General features: G+C 39.4%; 1 protein-coding gene across 1 annotated transcript in view; it reads left to right on the top strand.

Moving 5' to 3' along the window:
- Positions 1-22093, top strand: part of LOC122792791 (AF4/FMR2 family member 1-like) — a 1648712-nt gene that overhangs the window by 730155 nt on the left and 896464 nt on the right. Inside the window, exon 9 of the mRNA XM_044060361.1 lies at positions 6518-6618. Within this exon, the coding sequence (XP_043916296.1) occupies positions 6518-6618 (101 nt within the window). The remainder of the gene's footprint in view (positions 1-6517; positions 6619-22093) is intronic.

Genomic DNA, 22093 nt, shown 5'->3' with positions numbered 1-22093 from the left:
AGGAGAAGACGGGTCTCAAACCCTCAGAAGACAATCAGAATGACTTACCCCTCAGACTGCCAAACAAATCCCTCTTGGCTGCTCCCTTGGGAGGAAAACTTGCACTTTTTGCAGACAATTGGCACATCATCACAAAGGACAAATGGGTCCTAAATATTGTAGCTCAAGGATACAGGTTCTACTTCCACACTTTACCAAGGATAAAAGGAATGCCAAACCTGCCACCAAATCAATGGACAGAGGCTCAAAGACAAATTACAGCTCTCATGGACATGAGAGCCATTCAACAGGTTTCTACACAGGAGCAAGGACAATGATTCTACTCAAGACTCTTTCTGGTTCCCCGAAAGGACAAAGCCTGGAGACTCATTCTGGACCTCTCAATCCTAAATACATACCTAGAAGTACCCAAATTCAAGATGCTCACACTTCAGCAACTTCTTCCCATGCTGGGCAAGAAGGCTTGGCTAGTAATGTTGGACCTCATGGGGGCCTACCTGCATGTCCCTATCAGACAAAATTGCAGAAGATACCTCGGATTTATAGCAGGTTCAACTCATTACCAATTCTCTGCACTGCCCTTTGGCTTATCTACTGCACCCAGAGTATTCACAAAATGCCTGGCACCAGTAATTGCATACTGCAGACAAAGAGGAATTCAAATATATTCTTACCTGGACGACTGCCTTATTCAAGCAGAAAGCAAGGACACTCTTTTAAAACATCTGGCATTTGTAAAAAAAACTACTAAGTTGCCTAGGGTACACAGTAAACAAAAAGAAGTCAAAACTAGTACCCTCACAAGACATAATATTCCTGGGTGCCAGCTTAAATACAACGGCCCAGATGGCTTATCTCACGCCAGACAAGAAAGGACAACTGACTCAATACTTCAAAATTATGGCAACAAAGACCCAACTCCCTGCAAGAAAAATTCTGCAGGCCTTGGGATTCATGGCATCTTGCATACTACTAATACCATATGCCAAACTGCATATGAGGAAATTACAATGGTACCTGAAAAGCGTATGGACTCAACACAGCCACAGCTTGGAAACAATAATACCACTCATTCCCTGCCTTCAACAGCAATTTCTATTGTGGGCTCAGGCATGTCACCTCAACAAGGGTCAGCCTTTCACCTTACCCACAGCCAGGCAATCAATTACAACAGATGCATCAGATTACGCCTGGGGAGCACACATGGCAGGACAGTGTATTCAGGGCAAATGGTCTGCAGATCAAATGCATCTCCACATCAATCAAAAAGAGATGCTAGCTGTACAAAATGCCCTAACAGCTTTCAAGGACCTACTACATCCAGGACAACTACTAATAAAGATGGACAACACCACAGTGATGTGGTACATAAACAAGGGGGGGCACACATTCCTACCCCTTATGCAGACAAGAAATGACCTAGTGGAACACAGCATTGACCTACCAAGTTCAACTACAAGCACAATTCCTGCCAGGAAAAGAAAATACATTGGCAGATGAACTAAGCAGAAATTTCATGGATCCTCATGAGTGAAAACTAGATCCACAAGTATTCACAATGATAACTCAAAAATGGTGGAGCCCAGACATAGATCTGTTTGCCTCCCCCCAAAACTACCAACTACAAAAATTTTGCACAAGGACAATACCACACACAAGCTTGGAAAGTGGACGCCTTCTCATTCAGCTGGAAAATATTGACAGTGTATGCCTTTCCACCACAGCCCCTTCTGACAAAGGTGCTCCTGAAAACCAGATTAGAGAGACCACAAATGATACTCATTGCCCCAGACTGGCCACACCAGCACTGGTATCCAATATTAAGGAACATGGCTCAAGGACCTCCATGGATTTTACCTCAAATACTTCACCTGCTGACTCAGCAAGGCAGTCAGATTCTTCACAGCCAGCTCAAGACTTTAAATCTGGCTGCATGGCATATTACCTAAACAATCAGTCAACACTTCTCTCTAAAGCTGTTATGGATATCATTCTGGAAGCCAGGAGACCCAGCACCAGGAAAACCTACTCAGACAAATGGAAAAGATTTTGCGCCTGGAACCAGGCTAAAGGCCAGAATCCTCTATTCCCAAATATTTCTCAGATTCTGCAATATTTAACTGAGATGTTGCACAAAGGCCTTTCTTTTTCATCTATTAAGATCCACGCTTCAGCTATTTCAGCTCATTACAACACAGATACTCCTATATTTTCACATCCATTACTAAGACAGTACCTCAGGGGGGCTAAGAACATAAGACTGCCCCACAGAGCACCAGCACCAACTTGGGACCTCAATTTTGTTTTGGAAAAACTAACACTGCCACCCTTCGAACCAGCTTATTCAGCTGATTTGCAATTTTTATCCTGGAAAACTGCCCTGCTGCTAGCAATAACTTCAGCACGCAGAGTCTCAGAGCTGCAGGCCCTAATGGCAGTGGAGCCTTTCATAATTTTTCATCAAGACAGAGTCGCTTTACGAACTAACCCTTCCTTTATGCCAAAGGTGGTATCCAATGTGGCTCTAAACCAAACCATTCATTTACCCACCTTCTATCCAAACCCCCAGAATAAAGGGGAAAGGCTCCTACACTCCTTGGACTTTCACAGGCAATTACGTTTCTACTTGGATAAAACTAAGGTTTTCAGAAAATATGACCAACTCTTTGTATCCTATGCTGCAGGATCGCAAGGAAAGGCTATTTCCAAACAGACCATTTCAAAATGGATAGGACATTGTATCCGTTTCTGCTACACCCACCATGGGAAACCTGTACCTGGTAACATTAGGCCCCATTCCACCAGGGCTACAGCAACATCAGCAGCCTTTCTCAGAGGGGTACCAACCAAGGATATTCTAGAGGCTGCAACTTGGAGTTCAGTGCACACCTTCACCAAACACTATCACTTACCTTTATACTCAAAAACCAGAGCTGGCTTTGCCACTGCAGTTCTGCAGGGCCTACTAGCTTCTCCAAACCCTGTTTAGTACCAACCATCCAGCCTTAGCTTTGGGATTCAACCCAGGTGTGATGACTGCAGTAGTGTAACACGATGAACATAGTACAGTTTTGTACCTACCATAAATGTAGATGTTCGAGTGTTCACACTGCTGCAGTCCAGCTTACCCTCCCACCATCCCCTCTTCTTACCTGGGTTTTATCTATACCTCCTTTTTTATACAATTTATATGATGCATTTCTATGTGGTGTATTTGCTAACAGCTGTAGCTATTCTTTCCTACTCATGTATTTTACTTAGGATTATGTATTGCCATCCTATTAGGGGCACCTGACATCTGGGGCAAGAAAAACTGAAGAAAATGGCATCGGCTGCCTCTTTTATACCCCTTTCACACTAACGTCAGGGAAGAAGCGACCGCAACCAACGCCGGACCAAGACTTTGGAACTCAGGCCGACTGCGGGACCACCTGATGGCAGGATAACCCAAGTGTGATGACTGCAGCAGTGTGAACACTCTAACATCTACATTTATGGTAGGTACAAAACTGTACTCTACTAGTACCCTGATCTTGTTTCTCTATATCTTTTTACCTTTTATTGGGATTGTTTCTTCTCTTTGTATTGTAATCCTTACTTTTATTTTATTTTTCTTCATCCTCCTTCTCTAGGTTACAATTCATCCATAAATGCCCAGTTTTCTTACATTTATAACATTTCAGTTCACACTTTTTTGCCTTATGACCAGTTTCTCCACAAATATAACATTGTCTCTTATTAAAATTACTTATCAAATGATCCTGTTTCCCACAGAAACAAATATGTTTTCAGTTATCCCCAATAATTTACACATCTGTTATCCTCTACATGTATCATACCACAGATATGAACATGTTTTTTCTTTTTCCATTTTCAGTACAATATGACAGTCCCATCCCCCAGTCCATATCCCTCTATCATATAATTTCCTAATGCCCATAATTTCTTTACAAAGTTTGCTTAAATGTCTCTTTAAAGTCTCTTATTTCAACTTCAGTTTGAAATTGAATATGAATCATCTTCTTTGTTTCTCTGTGAAATGCTTTAACCACATAAGGATTCCATGGATTACAGTTCTTTTTCTTCTCATAACCCCCCCCCCCAAAAGTTATCAGAACAGAACCAATCTCAAAAATAATGTCACAAAATGACTCCTTATGAATAGGAATAAACGCTGTTACCTCCCGAGCCTTCACTCCCAATGGGACTGTTAAATTATCACTAATGTCATACATGGCCATTGCTTTTTCTTCCTTGGTCTGAATTCTAACCATAAATTTCCTTTGATTGTTGGTATTTCCTCTCCTCTGTTTGTGTCTCCTCGCTTTCACTACAATTTCTTTAACAGTCTCAGCATATGATTTTTTGTGTGGTGATCTCCTTTCAAAATAGCTTCCAATTCCTCTGATTGAATTTTATCCATAATTTCACCCCAAGAATGATCTTTTCCTCTCTCCACTTTGCTCTGCATCAACAATTCACCCGAAATGTCATCCTGCAACCCTCCCAACAGGAGGGTTGTAATAACACACCCATCATTGTATTGCATGTTTGCTTCCAGTGGCACAAATTCTGCTAGAACAGATACTCAGAATTTGGTATAGCTTCAGACACTGCACCAGCATTCACCTCAGTACTATCCATTATCTTGGATTTCCCTTAGTGCTGTTCTTCCAGCTGCCATCACTTTAGGAATGTAACATTTACTCTCCTACTTAGTAGGGAAGTTCCCCGACGCTGTGGCCAAATTTACAACAGTAGTATCAATACCACCTTGGTCTCCCCTGAAAAGAGCCCAATAGCATAATGGACTAATGGTCAACAAAGGATAATAAATAAATAAAAATATAATGTTGCAGGGTGCTCTGCTAACATGAATCAGAAAAAGCTATAGGTCTTGTTGTAACTGATGCAGTATTTTCTCCGCTTAGTAGTTTTGTAGCTAGACTTTGAAAGTGTCATTATAGTAAACTTAGAGAAAGGGAGCCATCTGGTGTACAGTCTGGACTTTTTTGCACTGCCTGTCAATAATAATGGCATCACCCATAAATAAATGTCAAATAAAAAGGCCACTCTCGTTGATGCTGTTTATAGGTTATTTCAGTGATGAGAGGAAAATGGTCCACTTTTATTAGAATGTACATATTAGAAAGACTGGGTGATACTAAAGGCTAACAGAATGGCCATTGCAAGCTGTACCTCAAGGTTGTAGTGATATGCACTAAAGGGTATTAACTCAGATAAACAATGCTTGCTAAGTAAATGTGATTTGATAGGCACTCTTAGCTGAAACAGTAGTGCTGGGGTGAGAATATATGCGAACAGCAGTTAGAACTAAAGTGTAAACCATAAATATGTAGAAGTGTAGATTAATCGCCTCTATAATGCATTTTCACAAAGGCTTGTTTTTTCTGTTATAGTGAGTGGAAATTGCACAATACCCCCAGCATTATTTTACCCAATTACAGCAAGGAATTGATGGCAGGAAATATGCAGCATTTACTTAATCCTGTAGCTATCACTCTAGTATTGTGCATAAAATAACTTCTGGAAGGCAGACTGAACAATATTTAACTTAAAACAACAAGCACCAACCTCTGCCAGTAGCTAGGTCCACAAATTACAAGCAGCAAAATAATTCCAAATAGATAGACCAAGGACAGGCTAAAGGATCCAGTATCATAAAAACTTCCGTTTATTTACCAGTACCTCATATTTAACTTAAACCTGACTTAAACTTAAAGCATATCTTAGCAAAGTAGCAAATGCTTTATTCCTGGCCACATCACGTAACAAGAACATACGTTTGTAGAATTTTACTTTTTTATTGACCAGCCTCATGTATGTTTATACTTCTATTCTTCATGGATCAAAATTATTATATGTATTATAAATCAATTCTCTTTTCCCACAGCTATTTTTGTATCTGTAGTTATACCACATTATTGCATTTTCACTCTATAGTCATACAGCACTGCTATTGTAACTTTATCTGTATGTTTGTACTGTTTTTTTTGTTTTGTCTTTTTATTTCTGTATTCAGCAGGCTAGGCCTAAATCTGATCCTTAGTGATCATTGCCTTATCTCAGTAAACAACAAAAATAAGTAAGTAAGCAAATATAGCATGGTTAAACAATGCTGAGCCATTTACATTCTTATGAAACCACTTCAACTCTTGAGAGAAATTGAAGAATTGTCTGGATTCAGTATCAAGCATTTGAAGAATTAGTCCCTGGAGAATAATTTTTGCTTTTACTTTAACTGTCATATAATGTTTGGTATACATTTTAGAAGTGTGTCACATGAGTTTTAAAAAAGAGTTATGTGATTTTGGCTCATAGCTGTGGGAAAGGTATGAGAAAGAGAAGCAGACAAATTGCATTGTAAATGAAGGAATTAAAAACATGCTAACGTAATATAACGTGCTTTAGAATAATTCATATAGTTAAGTTGGTGATAATGCACACAGTCTTGACTGCTGTCTGTTGTTTTTGCTTTACTACCAAAAATACTTAGGGTGAAGAAGATGGAAGCTCAAAGGATGTCAAGAAGCTAAAGCTGGTTAAAGAAAACAAGTTGTCGTTCTCAGTAAATGAGGAAGAATCCTGTAAGAGCATGTAAGTATTCAGTAGGCTGGCCACCTTCCAACCAGAAAGCAGTAAGAGCTGAATTTATGAACGTGTCTTTATACCCCATTCTTGCCTCAGTGGTAATCACGGGGGGGGGGGGGGGGGGGCTAGTGATCTGTTAGAAAAGGTTATAGTTTTCCTTTCAGGTTCAACACCCAAAAGTGGTTGTCTGTTCCCTTGCCAGGTTAGTGTGATTTTTTTTTGATGGCATATCGATTGCTGATACTGCAGTGTGGAATAGGGGGGGGGGTGCAGTCCTCATGAGTATGGCCTCCTTTGGATGAGACATTAAATCAAGGTCCCATCTGCTTGTGTTAGTGGTAGCACAGGTCGATGTAATAGATTCCACTCCACCTATCAAAAAGAGTAGGCAGTCCTTTATTTAACACAGCATAAAAGAACATTGTTTACATATTTACAAAATGTACACATTTACAGGCATAAAGATATATTTATATAGATTATATATATATATATATATATATATATATATATATATATATGGGTCCCTATCAGATCGTCGAAATTTCAATTCACCTAACTGTCATTTCGTCGAAACTTCATTACATCGACAAGCATTTTCCCCCGTCCCCAATGTTGTGCGACCCTGGAGTTGATATATATAGTTAGGGGGTGTGGCACAGCCCCACATTGAAAGTGTGGGGGTGAAGCCCCCCACCTAAAATGCTTGTCGATGTAATGAATTTCGACGAAATGACAGTTAGGTGAATTGAAATTTCGACGATCTGATAAGGACCCATATATATATATATACATACACACACACACACACACACACATACACACACAGTTCTATTTTATTTTAACTATTCATCATTTTCCACAATTGACTCCCACTCCTCCTTTAACAACCATAATCTAATTTTTCTCAGAATATGTGTCAAAACCCATTTCCTTTTAAGCAAATATTCATTCAGTGTTTATTCCAAATAACATGTATTAGATAAAATAAATTCTTAACTACCCTTCTCACATATTCTTTCTTCTTGTTTTTATAATTTCCATACATAATTATATTCACATTGATATTCTGTCATTAATATTCTCAAATAATTCTTTACACAACTTTCTCTAGAGTTGATCCACTCTTTTACATTTCAAAAAAGGAAAAAAAACTCCTCCTATGTCTGTTCTTTCTCACAAAATAAACCTACACTTCAACTTTTTTATATGACATATTCCCCTTTCCTGATAACTAAAAAAAAAATTGACATTTCATTTTTAATTTTCTTGTATTACTGATTACTGTTGCATTTGTATTTTTGTGATTTATTGCATTTTTCAATTTTCTTGTAAAACTGACTTCTGTTGCATTTAAATTTTTGTAATTTGTTGCATTTTTGCATTCTTTGCTATCTTGTTTTGTATGGAGCTTTTCTCCTCAGGTCTCCTCTGAAAATGGGCCACAAGCCCAGCTGGAAAAACCTGGTCAGTAAATAAATAAATAAATACATACATAAACTTATTTTTTACCAGTCTCCATAGAAAATTCTGACTTTACTGTCTTACCACGTTCCCCTTACTTTAATGTTTTTTTATTGCTTCTGATACATTTTCCTATGGAATTACATAAGGGTGTTTCATCACATTACTCATCCTTCTATCTTTCTCTATATAATTATTTTTTTTATTTTGATGTTAGTATTTTTTTTTTTTATTTTCATTTATATACTATTTTTCTCTTTTTTTATTATTCTCATCAACTCCCAGAAGTTTTTGTACTTTGAGTTAAACATTCTCACTAATAATTTCTCATTGTCTTCCTTTACCTACTTTAATACTCTGTACAGTTTAAAGCAGCAGCATAATCAGCTGGATTTAGTAACCCCAATTCCCCTTCATCTTCACTCATATAAAACATAACTCTTTTCACTGGGTTTAATCTTGAACCTCATGTAAAAGAAAACATCGGTTGGGCAATTTCCTTTACATATTTTTCTGGGATCATATAAACATTTGTTATTTTCTCATGAATGAATGCTATTCTATACATCCTCCACAGAAGACATATAGCTTTCATTTCTTTTATCAAGCTTTCCCATTGTATCATAACTGCATTATGTTTCTCAAATGTTATCCCTAACAAAGACACTTCATTCATTGAAAAAATTATACTCCCAGTTTTACCACATCACCCAAGCCCTTACTTTTATCAATCTTTAAGGTCATTCCCATTTCCTTTAAACATCTATTCAGACAAAACAATACTTCCATCATCCATATTTTTTTTCTTAGCAACTGTTAACTGTATTGTCTATATATGTCATAACTACTGGAATCACCACCTCCTTTGCATCACATATCTAACATCTTTCATTTTATATTTGCATTTATTACCAGTGCAAACACTATTCCACTCGTGGGACATCCTTGCCTTATACCACACACCTCCCATTCGCTAACACTTTCACTCTGTTATTTGATGTGCTGAAATGCACACACTCCTAATTTTATTACCTTGTCCCATATTTGTCTATAACATCCCGCAAAGCATCATGTCTTACTGTATCAGATACCTTGCTACTATCACCTACCATAAGTTACACATCCTCTCTTTTACTTAAAATATTATCCACAATTTCTCTCACAACCAATAATTCTTGACATCCTTTCCATTTTATACCATATATACTTTCTTCCATTAAGTTTCTTATCCTTCTTTGCATGTTCCTCTGTATTATTTTTACTAAAAATGTTATAAGCTGTGTAATTTAGTGTGATGGGTCTCCAATTTTTTTAGTTAATTTTTTCATTTTCTTCCATATAATTTTAATATCCACTACATAACTCTTCATAAACAAATCCTTTCTTCAGCCATTCATTCAGTACATTTACAAAATACTGTATTTGCCAGTCCATTAATCTCTTGTACATTCCATACGCTATAACATCTGGGCCCTTATATTGAATCAACATTTACTTTCCTAAGTACGTCATTCAATCATTTTTTTTCTTACTTTCCATTCCGTCTTATTTTCCTTCTTTTTACAATTGTACACATTTTCAGTATGCTGTATTACAGTACTCATAACTGCTCTTGTGTTCCTTTTTATCTTTACCTCTCCTTTCACATTTTTCATTTCCCTCATTATACTAACGTCCTCCTTTACTGTTTTAACCAGATATGCAGATACCGCCTCCCTTCTCCCTTGTAAATAGCTCTGCCTAAACAGTAATGCCATGATTTTTTCTCCGTTTCATTTATTTATATTTTTCCATATCACAATATTCATTTGTATTATTCTCTAAACTCTCTAATTACATTTCTATACATTTTTCTGAAACTTCACTTTCTCTTCCTTGTTTACATCATCCTGCCATAGAAATAAAAACATGTTTTGTACTTTTTAAATTCAATCCAGTATTCAGGCCAGTTTTTATAGAAGTCCTTCATGGTTATATGATTCTTCCATAAATGCTATACTTCTCACTCTGCAGTTTCATTCTATAATTTCTCACTTATTCTTTTTATTCACTTTTCTATTTTAACAAGCTCTCTTTCTTCCATCACCTCTAACCATATTGCTAAATGGTCTGAAAAAAATGTTGCAACTGTTTCACCATCTGCTATCCCCAAGCCTTCCGATATTGCAAAATATTCAGTTTCAGATCTAATTGACTTTTGTTCCACACACCTAATTTATCATTTTTTTCCTGTATTTTTTTTACATTTACCCTTAAATCACTTTTAACATCTCCTGCAATTATAATTTCATGTTAACCTCCACAGTCTAATATTTGATAAAATAGATTACCTCTTTCCTTGCTAATCATATATGCATATAATGCTGTAAGTCTATAAATTTCTCCACCTCACATCCACAACAGTTAACACTCTCATTCCCAGTAATGCTACATCTAGTATATTTTCACTATTTTTTACGCAGCACAGCCCCTCCAGAACAGCATTCACTTCCTAAGTTCCATATGATATTTCCCCCCCACAATTTTATTATATGCAGTTTTTCTTCACTTACCAGGAATCTTATATCCTATAAGAGAATGACATCAACATCACATTTAGCACACTATTCCAGTATCCATATCCTTCTTACACTGTTAATAATACTGTTCACATTTACTGAAAGTACTCTAAAATTGTTGCTTTTCCTTCTTTTTCAGTTTAGGGGAAATATTTTTAAAATTTTTATTTTCTTATTTTTACTTTTTCCTGAATATTTTATGTACAAGTAATCTTTGACACTCAGAATCAGATTTTTCACTAGCTAGAACTTCAAAAAAAATGTTAGTATTAATCCCTTCCCTTGACCTCTCTTCCTGCATGCAGTCTGTCTCCTTCTTTTCTCCCTACATATTTTTTCTTCTTCAAGAGTTTCTTCGTCACCTAGTTCACCCTCTCCCCCAGCGTCTTGCTGTCCTTCCTCATGTATGACTTCTTTCTTTTCTCCTTCTTTTTCATTGTTTACTCTTGACAATCAATCCAAAAATGGCCATCTGTTTGCACAACCTGGATTCAGGCTGTCACCTTCTTTCCACACTGGTTACATTGTACCTTGTCACAATCATTAATTAAATGAGAAACGTCCCCACAAAAGAAACACAATGTAGTCTGGCCAGCATATCTTTCTGTCCATCAGTGACTAGCCACAGAAATAATAACTTGTTCCAGTTCTGAACTAGAAAGTAATTTTTTTCTGGTTGTTGTGTCTTTCGGCTTTTCCCAGTTAGGGGCCACCACAGCGGAACTCCGGTCCGCTAATGATTGGCAGTAGATTTTTACTTGCTGGCCCTGACACACAACCTTCAACGAAGGTACGCCCATTCACGCATGTCTCCACACACAAGACGCTCTAGCTAAAAATCGAACAGGACAACGTCTTACTGAGAGGCAACAACGCTACTGCAGCACCACTTAAATGTTAAAAAAAATTAATTTTTCTTAGTTCCAGAAATTTTATCATCAGTTTCAAATGTTAAGTCACAAAAAGTCTTTGTCTCACTATGAAATAAAAGAATGAATTTGTTGAGCTTTATAACCTAGAATAGTTAGCGAATTGTCTCGTACATAATGCATATCTATTACAGTGTCACTTTTTGTTCTTATTCTCACAGCTGATCTCTCCCTTTGAAAACAGTTTTACTTAGTTTGTTGCTGATCTCCTTTTTGCCTGCTGTTACTGCTGCATGTTTGTTACTGCATTATCTGCTGCCACAAAACCAGACACCTTCTCACATTGTTGCTGCTTTCCTTTCCTTTAGGTCGTTGCTGCATCACTTTTAACTAATGCATTCTGTGCTGCCACATCACCTGGTTCCTTTTCCACACAACTTTTTAGGAAGTGCAGAGGATGGTAATTTCACATCTCACCCCATGAAACAGTAGAACTTGTCACATGGATCATCCTGCTTGATAATTTTTAACAGAACATCATCTGTAGGCCCTCCTGATATCAGTTCTGTTGCCTCCATCACTTCACCAGACTCGCTTACTTTCTTCTCCATAGAGACAACTAAATTATGCTGATTTGTAACATCCACCACACAGAAATCTTTATTCACATTCTGAGCTCCACATTGAACATATTTTTCTCCAGAATATCTCTTTCCACCTTCAAACTCTCCATGGATTTTCTCTCCTCCTGCATGTTGCTGCTTCCCTTAGGCCTCTGCCTTGCTTCTGTAGAAGCCCTCTGGCACCATCTAGCAGCTCCAAAGTGTAGGGAAGTTGCCTGATGCTCTGGTCAAATTTCCTCTAGGTGTCTAATTGCTACCTTGGGTCTTCCCTGAAAAGCAGCTACTAGCTAATTTGCCTAGCCAAGTCAACAAAGGATAAATAAATACATTTTTGGGAAGAGGCTATTGTGTTCTTTGGGAAGAAATGCACAATCCATATGGTAATGAATAAGATGGTGAGCCTGGTATGCTTTAGCAAGGTGTCTGCCCTAGAGAAAGGTTATCATTGGAACTACACACACTGTTATGCACTTAGTGTGAAGGGTAGGAAAGTGCACGCAATTGTCATGAAAAATAAAAAATTATGCACTCACCATAACATTCCATCTGTGTTGTGTATTTTCATTATTCCTCAATGCATGGGCTCAGATCTAACCCTCAGATTCAACTCAGCCACTTTCTTTAGATTCTAGGATCCAACTCCCGAGCTCCTATCTTACCCATAATACCCATGATAACTGAATTACGTCAGATTGAGCTTTGCTGCTATTATACAATATCTCAGTAAAAAAATAGCTAAGACAGAACAGTGATAGCTGAAAGATCAGGAGCTCAAACAGGAACAATAGTTCCTAATAAGAATTCTCTAAGGTCACTCTGAAAGACATGGGTAGGGGGAAGGTGGGAGGAGAGCTGAGGAAAAATGAACATGGATAACACAGATGGAAGATTGTGGTGAGTACATAACTTTTATATCTGATGATGTCATTTTCTTTTGTTCCTCAACAAATGGGACAGAGTCCCCAGCTACAATTACCTTGGGTGGCCCACATGGAAGGATATTCCGGAGCACTGCAGAACCGGATGATACTCTCTTCCTAGAAATTATGTGCAGTTTGTAATAAGAAACAAAGCTATGAGCATTAGACCAAGTGGCAGCTGCACAAATTTCATCAGTGGAAGCTCTGGCCAAAAAAGCAGCTGACATAGCCATTGACCTGGTTGAATGTTCCTTCGGTTGTTTTGGTAAAGTTAGGCCTTTCATGGAATAAACGTGAGAAATACAATCTGTTACCCATTTAGCTATAGTAATCTTTGAAACTGGTTTTCCCCTCTTGGTGTTAGAAAAGGAAACAAAACAACTGATCTGTTATTCTGTACTCCTTGGTTCTCTGTAGGTAAATTTGAAGTTGTCTATGTACATCTAGGAGATGAAGGGTATATTCTCCTTTATTCTCAAATTTTGGAAAGAAAATTAGAAGGCTAATAACTTGATTAATGTTGGATTCAGAGCCCACTTTAGGTAGAAAGGAAGGATTAGTGCGCAAGGTAACCTTATCTTTGTGAAAAATTAGGTACAGTGGTTCTGAAGAGAGTGCTTTGAGTTCTGAAACTCATCTAACTTAAGTAATTGCCACCAACAAGACAGTTTTCCAAGATAAAAACTTAGCTGAGGACTCAAATGGAGGATGTGCTAAAGATTGTAAGACTAAAGTGAGATTCCATGTTGGAGTGGGATCCATAATTAGAGGTCTAAGTAAGAATGCACCTTTTAGGAAGGCCTTGCACAAGCGTAGTTGAAAAAAAAAAACATACCCCACTAGCTGAGCATCCCTGCATCCAGCACGCATTACACTCTCACTCAGCCTACTTTTACCACCAGATCCCCAATGGCTGCAAGATCTTGCCTTTGACTGCAACTGGGTCCCAGTGCTCTCAGAGACTATTGTGTGCAGTACTTAGAGCAACTAATCTCACTCAGCCTACCAACCAATGATTCTATTAACACCATTTCCTCCAAGGCTGCAAGACCTTGCCTTTGACTGTGACTGAGTCCCAACGCTCTCAGAGACTATTGTGTGCAGTACTTAAAGCAACTAATGTATGTTGAAAAATAGTAAATAACTTACTTCTCTTGTGAATAGTCAACAATTACTGTGCTGCATGCTAGCAGGGATGCCAGCAGTTTATCGTCCACTTTTACTTAGATTGTAAATCACCCACAGCTTCTTGCCTTAGTATTTCCAAACCCAACTACTAGTTCTCCTCAACTGTTACCCCACTAAAGCCTACCTCCCCCTAACCTACATCACTACTTTAAAGTTACTTAATAAGGAACAAGTAAAAACACCTTTTGTAGTAAGAGATTAGCACTCTCTGCTTTACCTAATCTGGATTTAATCCATCTTGCTTTCTGAGGTGGTGCTGACATTGACTGATAGTTTTATTTAGGCAACCACATGCACACTGAGGACGGGGGCTAATGGGGGGGATCATTAACAAGATTCTCCATCAAGGCAAGCCTTCCACACCTAGTCCCTGTTTTAATAGCTCTGACCTCGATACTGCTACTCTTCTAAACTTTCTTCATAGGTTGGTACTAGGCTATCAGACCTAGGGCCTATACAAGCCTAGCCATAACAATTCTTTTAAAAGTCTTACCACAAATATGTCTTCAAGCCCACCTTCAAATAATACTCTCCCAACTTCACATACCTCCACTTTCTCACTAAAACCCACCTCCACTGCATTTATTAGATCTCTCCACTCAAAACATTAGCCATGCTCCCCCTTTTGCTGACAACTTACCCCAGCATTTTCTCAAAATTGCCTCCGATTCCATTGCCTACCCCAACTCCATACTTATCAGTAGATCTATCATCGAAAACACTATGCCCAAACTATGGAAAAAATTCTCTCATTCCTCTCCATAAAGGAGGAAACTCTACAGACCCCTCCAACTACCACCCCATTGCAATCTTATCTCCCCTCTCCAAGATTATGGAAAAATGTATTCACAAACAAATCCTTGAACACCTCATGCAGAATAATCTCCTAACACCAACACAACATGGTTTTCGTGCCCATCAGAGCACTGCCACTGCTCTTATAACTTTCACTCAGACCATTGCCAAAGCCCATGATGAAAACAAATTAGTCTCTGTTCTCCTCCTTAATTTATCCAAAGCTTTTGACACCGTATGCCACAATCTGCTCATATCTAAAGTTGAAGACCTTAACCTCTCCCAATCTAATAGACTCCAATTTGTCAGGTGCCTATCAGCCACCTCTCCCTTCCTTTCTGTTCATACTGGTGTACCCCAAGGTTCAATACTAGGGGCCCTCCTCTTTAACATTTTTACAAATCTTTACACTTCCTGCCCCCACTCCTGTTTTATCCAGTATGCTGATGATTCCACTATCATATCCTGTTCTGATAATTTCCTTATCTTTCATGCCTTACCCAAGACTCACTTTGTCTGTTGAAAAATGGCTAACTAGCAACAAACTCCTACTTAACCCCCCCAAAAAAACAAAACTACTACTGTACCCCCCTAAAAACCTACAACACTACAAACCCTCCTTCTCAGTCTCTTCTCTCAACAACACTACTATCTCAGCAGAAACTCATACCAAATTCCTTGGTGGGTTATTGATGATCAAAAGGTTTGACATCTGCATTCTACAAGCCGTCAAAAAAACATACCAAAAACGAGGCCTACTATATAGGAATAAAAAATACCTCACAAAGAACACAAAACAATCTCTGGCCCAAGCTTTTCTACTACCTACTCTCTTCTACGCTGCACCTATTCTCACGAACTTACAAACCAACCTCATGGCTAAAGCTGAATCTACGTACAATAAAATAGCCAAATTTGCTGCATATCTCCCATACTGCTCCCACCAATGCTCTTCCCTACAAAATTATCTTTGGCCAGAAGCTCATAACAAACTCTTACTTCCTCAACTCCAACTCACTCACTCTATTCTTAAAAATCCCTCTCATTGCCCTACTCTCTCTCTATCCTAATCTCTCCCTACATTCCCAAACATTGTCTCCGCAGTGCAGACCTACATCTTCTGGAAGTCTATAAACCCAACAAACAAGCTGGGAAATTTCTTTATAGCCATTCTGTTGCTAATATTTGGAATAAACTTCCCCTAGACCTAAGAGCAATCTCGAGTACTTCCTGCTTCAAAAAAATAAAAGATTGTATGATCAGAACATGGTACTGCCCCTGCCTCATTCCAACCTGACGTACCCCCCACCATCTTCCCTTCCTCCTCTATCTTGCTAGTACTATATCAGCAATCATCCTTACCCCTATTTCTTTTAATCTTTTCTTCTAGCGGTCAAATCTACATTAATGTCAAATAAGAACTGTAACATATCTTACTTTAATTACACCCCTCATGTCAGTCAAACTCTAACTGAATATTTCACTAACTTTTATATGCATTTTTACTCTCTGTACGTATGGAACTAAATAAGATTTGTCTAAAAGTCTGTCTCTGTATTGAATTACCTTAGAATTTCTTGATTGCATAGTAGGCACCCTACTGGTGTATCTTGTGTATCTGGTCATGGTTTATGTATTTTAACTGGTCATTCTTTGTTTTGTTTTTTTTTGTTTTGGAACTTTTCTGCTCGGGCCTCTGCTGAAAAAGAGCTTCTAGCCCAGTCAGACTAACTTGGTTAAAAAATGTCATCTAAAGTCTTATTACCATTGTGGTAGCTGGAGAAGACTGCTAACTGTATTTTAACGGTAGAGAAACTTGTCCCAGTATGAAAAATAGAGACAAGGAAATCTAAAATAGTTAGGATTGAGGCAGTAGAGATCTTAGTTTATCTGATGTTCCCACAAAGAAAACCTTTTCCATTTGCTCTTATAAATCCTTTTGGTTGAAAGTTTGTGGGACGAAGAAAGGATTCGCTGAAATAATTACAGAAACCATGCAGTCAGCTTGAGGCCTGCAGTGTCCACATGAATCATCCCTGACTGCTGAGACAGCGTATCTGGACTGGGGTCCAGTGTTCATGGAGGACATATTAAGTGAGACCATAGGAAGGTAAACCACAGTTTCCGAGGCCAGAAGGTGGCAATGAGAATTACTGTGCTTTTCAACCAACCTGTTTTCTGAAGAATTTTACATATTAGGGGAAAAGGAGGCTAAAGCATAAGACTGGAGAGCCAAACATGGACTAGAGCAGCTCTCAGTGTTCATCTTGGGGATGGGCGGGATAGGGTAAAGAACATGCTGCATTTGTTGTTGAGGGGAGAAGTGAACAGATTGCAGCATGGTTGACTCCACCTGTGGAAGATCATCTTTACCTCTGATTGATTGAGAGACCAGTCATGAGGAGTCAGGATGGTCCTGCTGACTTTGTCTATTAATATGTTGGATGTCCCCATTATGTGCATCACTACTAGAATGCGGTTGGAGGAGATCGCCATTGCCAAACTCTCATTGCTTCTTGGCACAGTGGATAGGCTGTAATTCCCCCTGTTTGTTGATGTACCAGACTACTGACATGCTGTCTGTCTGAATAGCAATAGTTCCTAGCAGAAGAGAGGTCTGAAAAGCCTGCACACTAAAAGCACTGCTGTCATCTCTAGAATATTTATATGCAAATTGGTCTCTTCTTAGGATCACATGCCTTGAACTGTCCATACCAAATAATGCTCCCCATCATAACTAGGAGGAAGAAGCACAAATGGGCAGCCTTGATGAATCTCTTCAGAATGTATCCACCACAATAGAGATTTTCTGCAAACCTGAGATTTTATTGGATGTCGTAAAGGCTGCAGATGAAAAGGCCATCTCAGTTCTAGAGTCCATTGAAGAATTCTCATATGAAGATGAGCAGTGGGTAATAGTTATTGCAGCAGCCGTCAAACCCAAGGGGTTTGAGTATTAATCTTGCTGGGGTGAGGGATGAGACAGAACATGACTGACGTGTGATTTCAGAGTAAGAATTCTGTTTTGAGGCAGAAGAGCTAATTGACTATGTCTAGACAAGTCCCTATAAACTCCAAGGCTAGAATTGGTTAAGGTTTGGAAATAGAAGTAGAAGGTAATCTTTGGCCCTCTCCAGAAGATGCCTGGTCAGTGCAGAGGAGCCAGTTGTCTAAATATGGAATCACTCTGAATCCACACAGTCTTAGATGAGCTTCTACCACTGCCGTACATTTGGTGAACACCCTGGGGGCTGTGGTGAAACCAAAGGGCAGGGCTCTGAACTGAACGCCCCTTCATTTTTATACATGCTCTGAAGATCTGGAGAGCACATCCCAGTTGTCCTTTTGAAGGAGAGGCAGAATGGATTAAACTGTGACCATCCAGAACTTGTAATTATTTACAAACTGATTCAAATAACTGAGATCCAGAATGGGTTTCATGTCCCCTGTTTTCTTTGGCACTAAAAAGAACTTTGAGTAAGTTCTGAATCCTCTTTGGTCTGGGGGAACCTCTTGGATGAATTTTTTTGTCCAGCAACTTTTGAATTTGTAGAGTTGCTTGTTTCAGCTGATTGGGTGGAACATCTGGGAGACTTTTTGTCCTGTTTTGAGGGACTTGGGAAAAGGGAATGAATTATCCTCTGAATATGATCCTGTGCACCCAAGAATCTTTTGTGATGGCTGTCCAGGCTTTTGGATGCAATGATAAGTGCCCCCCCCCCCCGACTGCCTCCAGAAAAGGACAGTCAGGTAGCCTTTCAGGAGCGCTGAAAAGGCCTGTCTTAGAAAGAATCCCAAGAACCTTGCTTCTGCAGACCCCCTCTGCCATGAGGGCAGCATCTCCCATTATCTTATTACATCCGAGTGACACCTCCAGGTGCATCTGCAGTTAACACTTTCTGACGGCTCTAGGCATCAAGTATTCTTTGTTCATATTTGCATCAGTAATTCTAAAAACATGCTATGTACTAGGTTTTAAAAGATTTCATCTAAAAGTTTACACAATGGCAAACTCAACTGCATTAGTATTTGACCTCTGCTTAGTGCAGGTAAGTAGATATTAACTGTTGTTTTTATGATATTAATTTATATAGAGATAATTTTCAAATTTTTCTAAATATTTCAACCAAGTAACACAGACAGAACTCCTTAGCCTCGTATGAAAGTTATCAGCTAAATGATTAAAATGTTGCTGACAGTATGTGTGCAACTCGAGTGGTTGCAGAAATATAAGTTGTTTATAAAATATTACAAATGTAATAGTTACTGTGTTTAATGTGACTTATAAAATTCAGTTTAAGACCTAGAACCTAAAGAATACTACCACTGTAAAACAATTTGTGCTGAAGATTTGCCATTTATACTTCTTTCATAACTGCTATCGTTCCAGGGATATGAACATTTGTTTGAAATGTGAGGTCATAATTTCATTCTGTCAAAAGGCTTAAGCTCCGCCCATTGGAAGTTGCTGTGCAAACTTCCTGAGTTCCAATGGAGTGAATCAGTTATACTTATTTTCCCCTCTGCCTTTAGGGGAAAAGTTTTCATGTGATTCTTGGAAAAGGCCTTAGGATTTTCTGAACCACACTTTCTTACCACCGCATTTATTCCTGGAGAAGGTTTTTTGTGAGGTAGAAAAGTGGATTCCCATGGCAGACAAGATCTTTCCATCTTCCTCACTGCGGGAGACCATCTCTTTAACTGTTAGTCTGAATAGGGAAGATCCAGCAACAGGAGCATTGATGAAAGATGCATTAAAAGGCTCTACAAAATTGCACAACTGCATCCAGGCATGTCTCCTAATGGCTATGCCTGAACCGGCCACCCGTGAAGAACTTTCAGCTACATGGGAGATTAACCTCATGGACACATTAGTAATGGATTGTAGGGTTGCCAGTTGTGAGGAAAAAGACTTTTGTTCCTCTATGGATAGGGACCCTGGGGGAGAGTTAGAGAGTACCTTGATTAAGTCCCTCTGTAACCTCATGAAATGCACCAAATAACTCAGTGACCATATTGTGAAAGTCCCTGATGCATACACTCACTTCCTAAACCTGTCTAATGCCCTAGACTACCTGTTAGGGGGATGGATGGACAGAGGAGCTTTGTTCAGCCAACTCCTTTTTAGTAGCTGCCACAATTAACATGGCATCTACAGGAACACCATTTGTCCAGTGTAGCCTGTCTGGCAGGGCACTAAGGATCTTGTCCAGGCTCTTAGGAATTGGTTCTGTAGAGTCCGGTTCCTTCTATGCTGTGCAGGAGACAAGGTCTATCAGCTCATCTGCTGGTGGGGTAAACCAAGAAGTAGATAGTCCAGCCCCAAAAGCTTTCAAGAAAGCTGAGTCCTGTTAGGAAGGGTTTTGTGCAGACCAACGACCTTTGTCTCCGAATGAGATATCTTCAGGTGGAGATCTAGGAGACCGTTCCTCCTGCATCAAAATCAATGTCCTCTGTGAGGGATTCCTGTGAAGAATCCAGTGGTCTTCTGTTGCATGACCTCTTCCAAGGGGCCAACTCAGTGGGATGCTCTGGGGAAGTGTTGGAAGAGGTGGGAAGTTCCCTAGTGGGAACTGCTTGGAAGATCATCTGGACTGGCTGTCACTGAGGTGTAGGATGACAGAACTTGGACATAGAATCCAAAGGAGGTTGAGGGCATGGAACTGAGGAAGGAAGAACTGAAGCCTGTCTAGGTATAGATAATACCCTGTCCACCACCTTGAAGGCCGTGGACCCAAGAGACACCAAGGGCAATCCTACCAGAGCTGAAACTCTCAGGTCAGGCAGCCCCCATGGCCCCCGAACCCTTGGATCCAAAGGGGGAGTTGGAGCCCAGCTATCCAACACCAAAGTTCCGAGAGGAAGTGACAGCTCTGAAAACTTAGGAGGCAAAGTCAGCCCTTTGTACTCGGCACTGATGCTTCAGCTCCAAGAGCCATCATGCTTCAACAGAATCAGAGCTGATCAGGTCAGGGCAGTTGTTGGAGTTGAAGATGTAAAAAACTTCGGATCCTATGGTTCAGCTTTCTGGGCACTCAATTTCAAGGACTCCAAAACAGCCATTTGGATTGGAGAACGAGCATGTACAGGTTGGAAGGAAGGCTTAAGGCTCATGGATCCGATGGGCAATAGAGCTGACAGAACCCTCATCTGGATCTATGTGCTGAGGAACCTCCTCGTCATCCTATCCACCTCTGACTCAGAGAGACTCCGGGCGGACCTAACCAAAGATGAAGTGGAATGTGGACTGGAATACTTTTTTGGGCATCTCCTGAAGGAAAGGAGACCTTAGTTTAGAAGAGACTGGCTCTAGGGAAAATCTTGGTAAATGGAGCCGAGGAGACTTGGTGCTAACAGGTATCTGATCAGATGTTTTAGGTACCATCACAAGAGGCTGAGAGGAAGCTACAGACTGAGGAGACTTGGAGGAGGAGTGCTTCCTATGCTCCTTAGTCTCTTTAGTCTTCTGAGAAGGGTTTGAGCCCCTGAAGAAGATGTAACAGCAGAAGGAGCTGAAGCTGGAAGAAGCCCTTTAAATCTCAACTTATTCCTGTGGTCAGAAATAGCCCTTACATTAAAAGCCATGGAGCAGGTGGTGTTCAAATGTGCAGACCCCAAACAGTATACACACTGCCTGTGGGCATCAGAGTTTAGAATCTTATGCCGTCAGGAAGTGCACCGTTTTAAATCCATTAGGCTTGTCAGCCATAAAGAAAATTCACACTTCACCACCAGAAAACAATTAAAGGTAAACTTGACTGAAAACAAACACAACAAGAGACCCCCCCCCTTTAGTAGATAAGAAAAAGGGACAGAAAAGAGTTATTACCAACTATGGTAGAAAAGGAATAACTCATGCCAAGGTAAAGAAAGAAAAATTACCAGCAATGGAAACCTAGAGTACCTTACAGTAGAAAAATTGTAGTATATAAAGGATTAAGGGAGTTTAAAGATATATATTTAGATACAACAAGAAAAAATATAAAAATATATTGAAACATATTCTTTGTTCACTCAAAAACACGCTACTAGAGCTCAGGCAGTCGTAATCCCAACCAGTCTTG

Source organism: Protopterus annectens, chromosome 2.part0 (genome assembly GCF_019279795.1).
Source record: "Protopterus annectens isolate FY-2018-M chromosome 2.part0, PAN1.0, whole genome shotgun sequence".
Classification (NCBI taxonomy): Eukaryota; Metazoa; Chordata; order Ceratodontiformes; family Protopteridae; genus Protopterus; species Protopterus annectens.
Note: the sequence above shows the minus strand (reverse complement) of the source record. Positions and strands in the feature narration are given on the sequence as shown.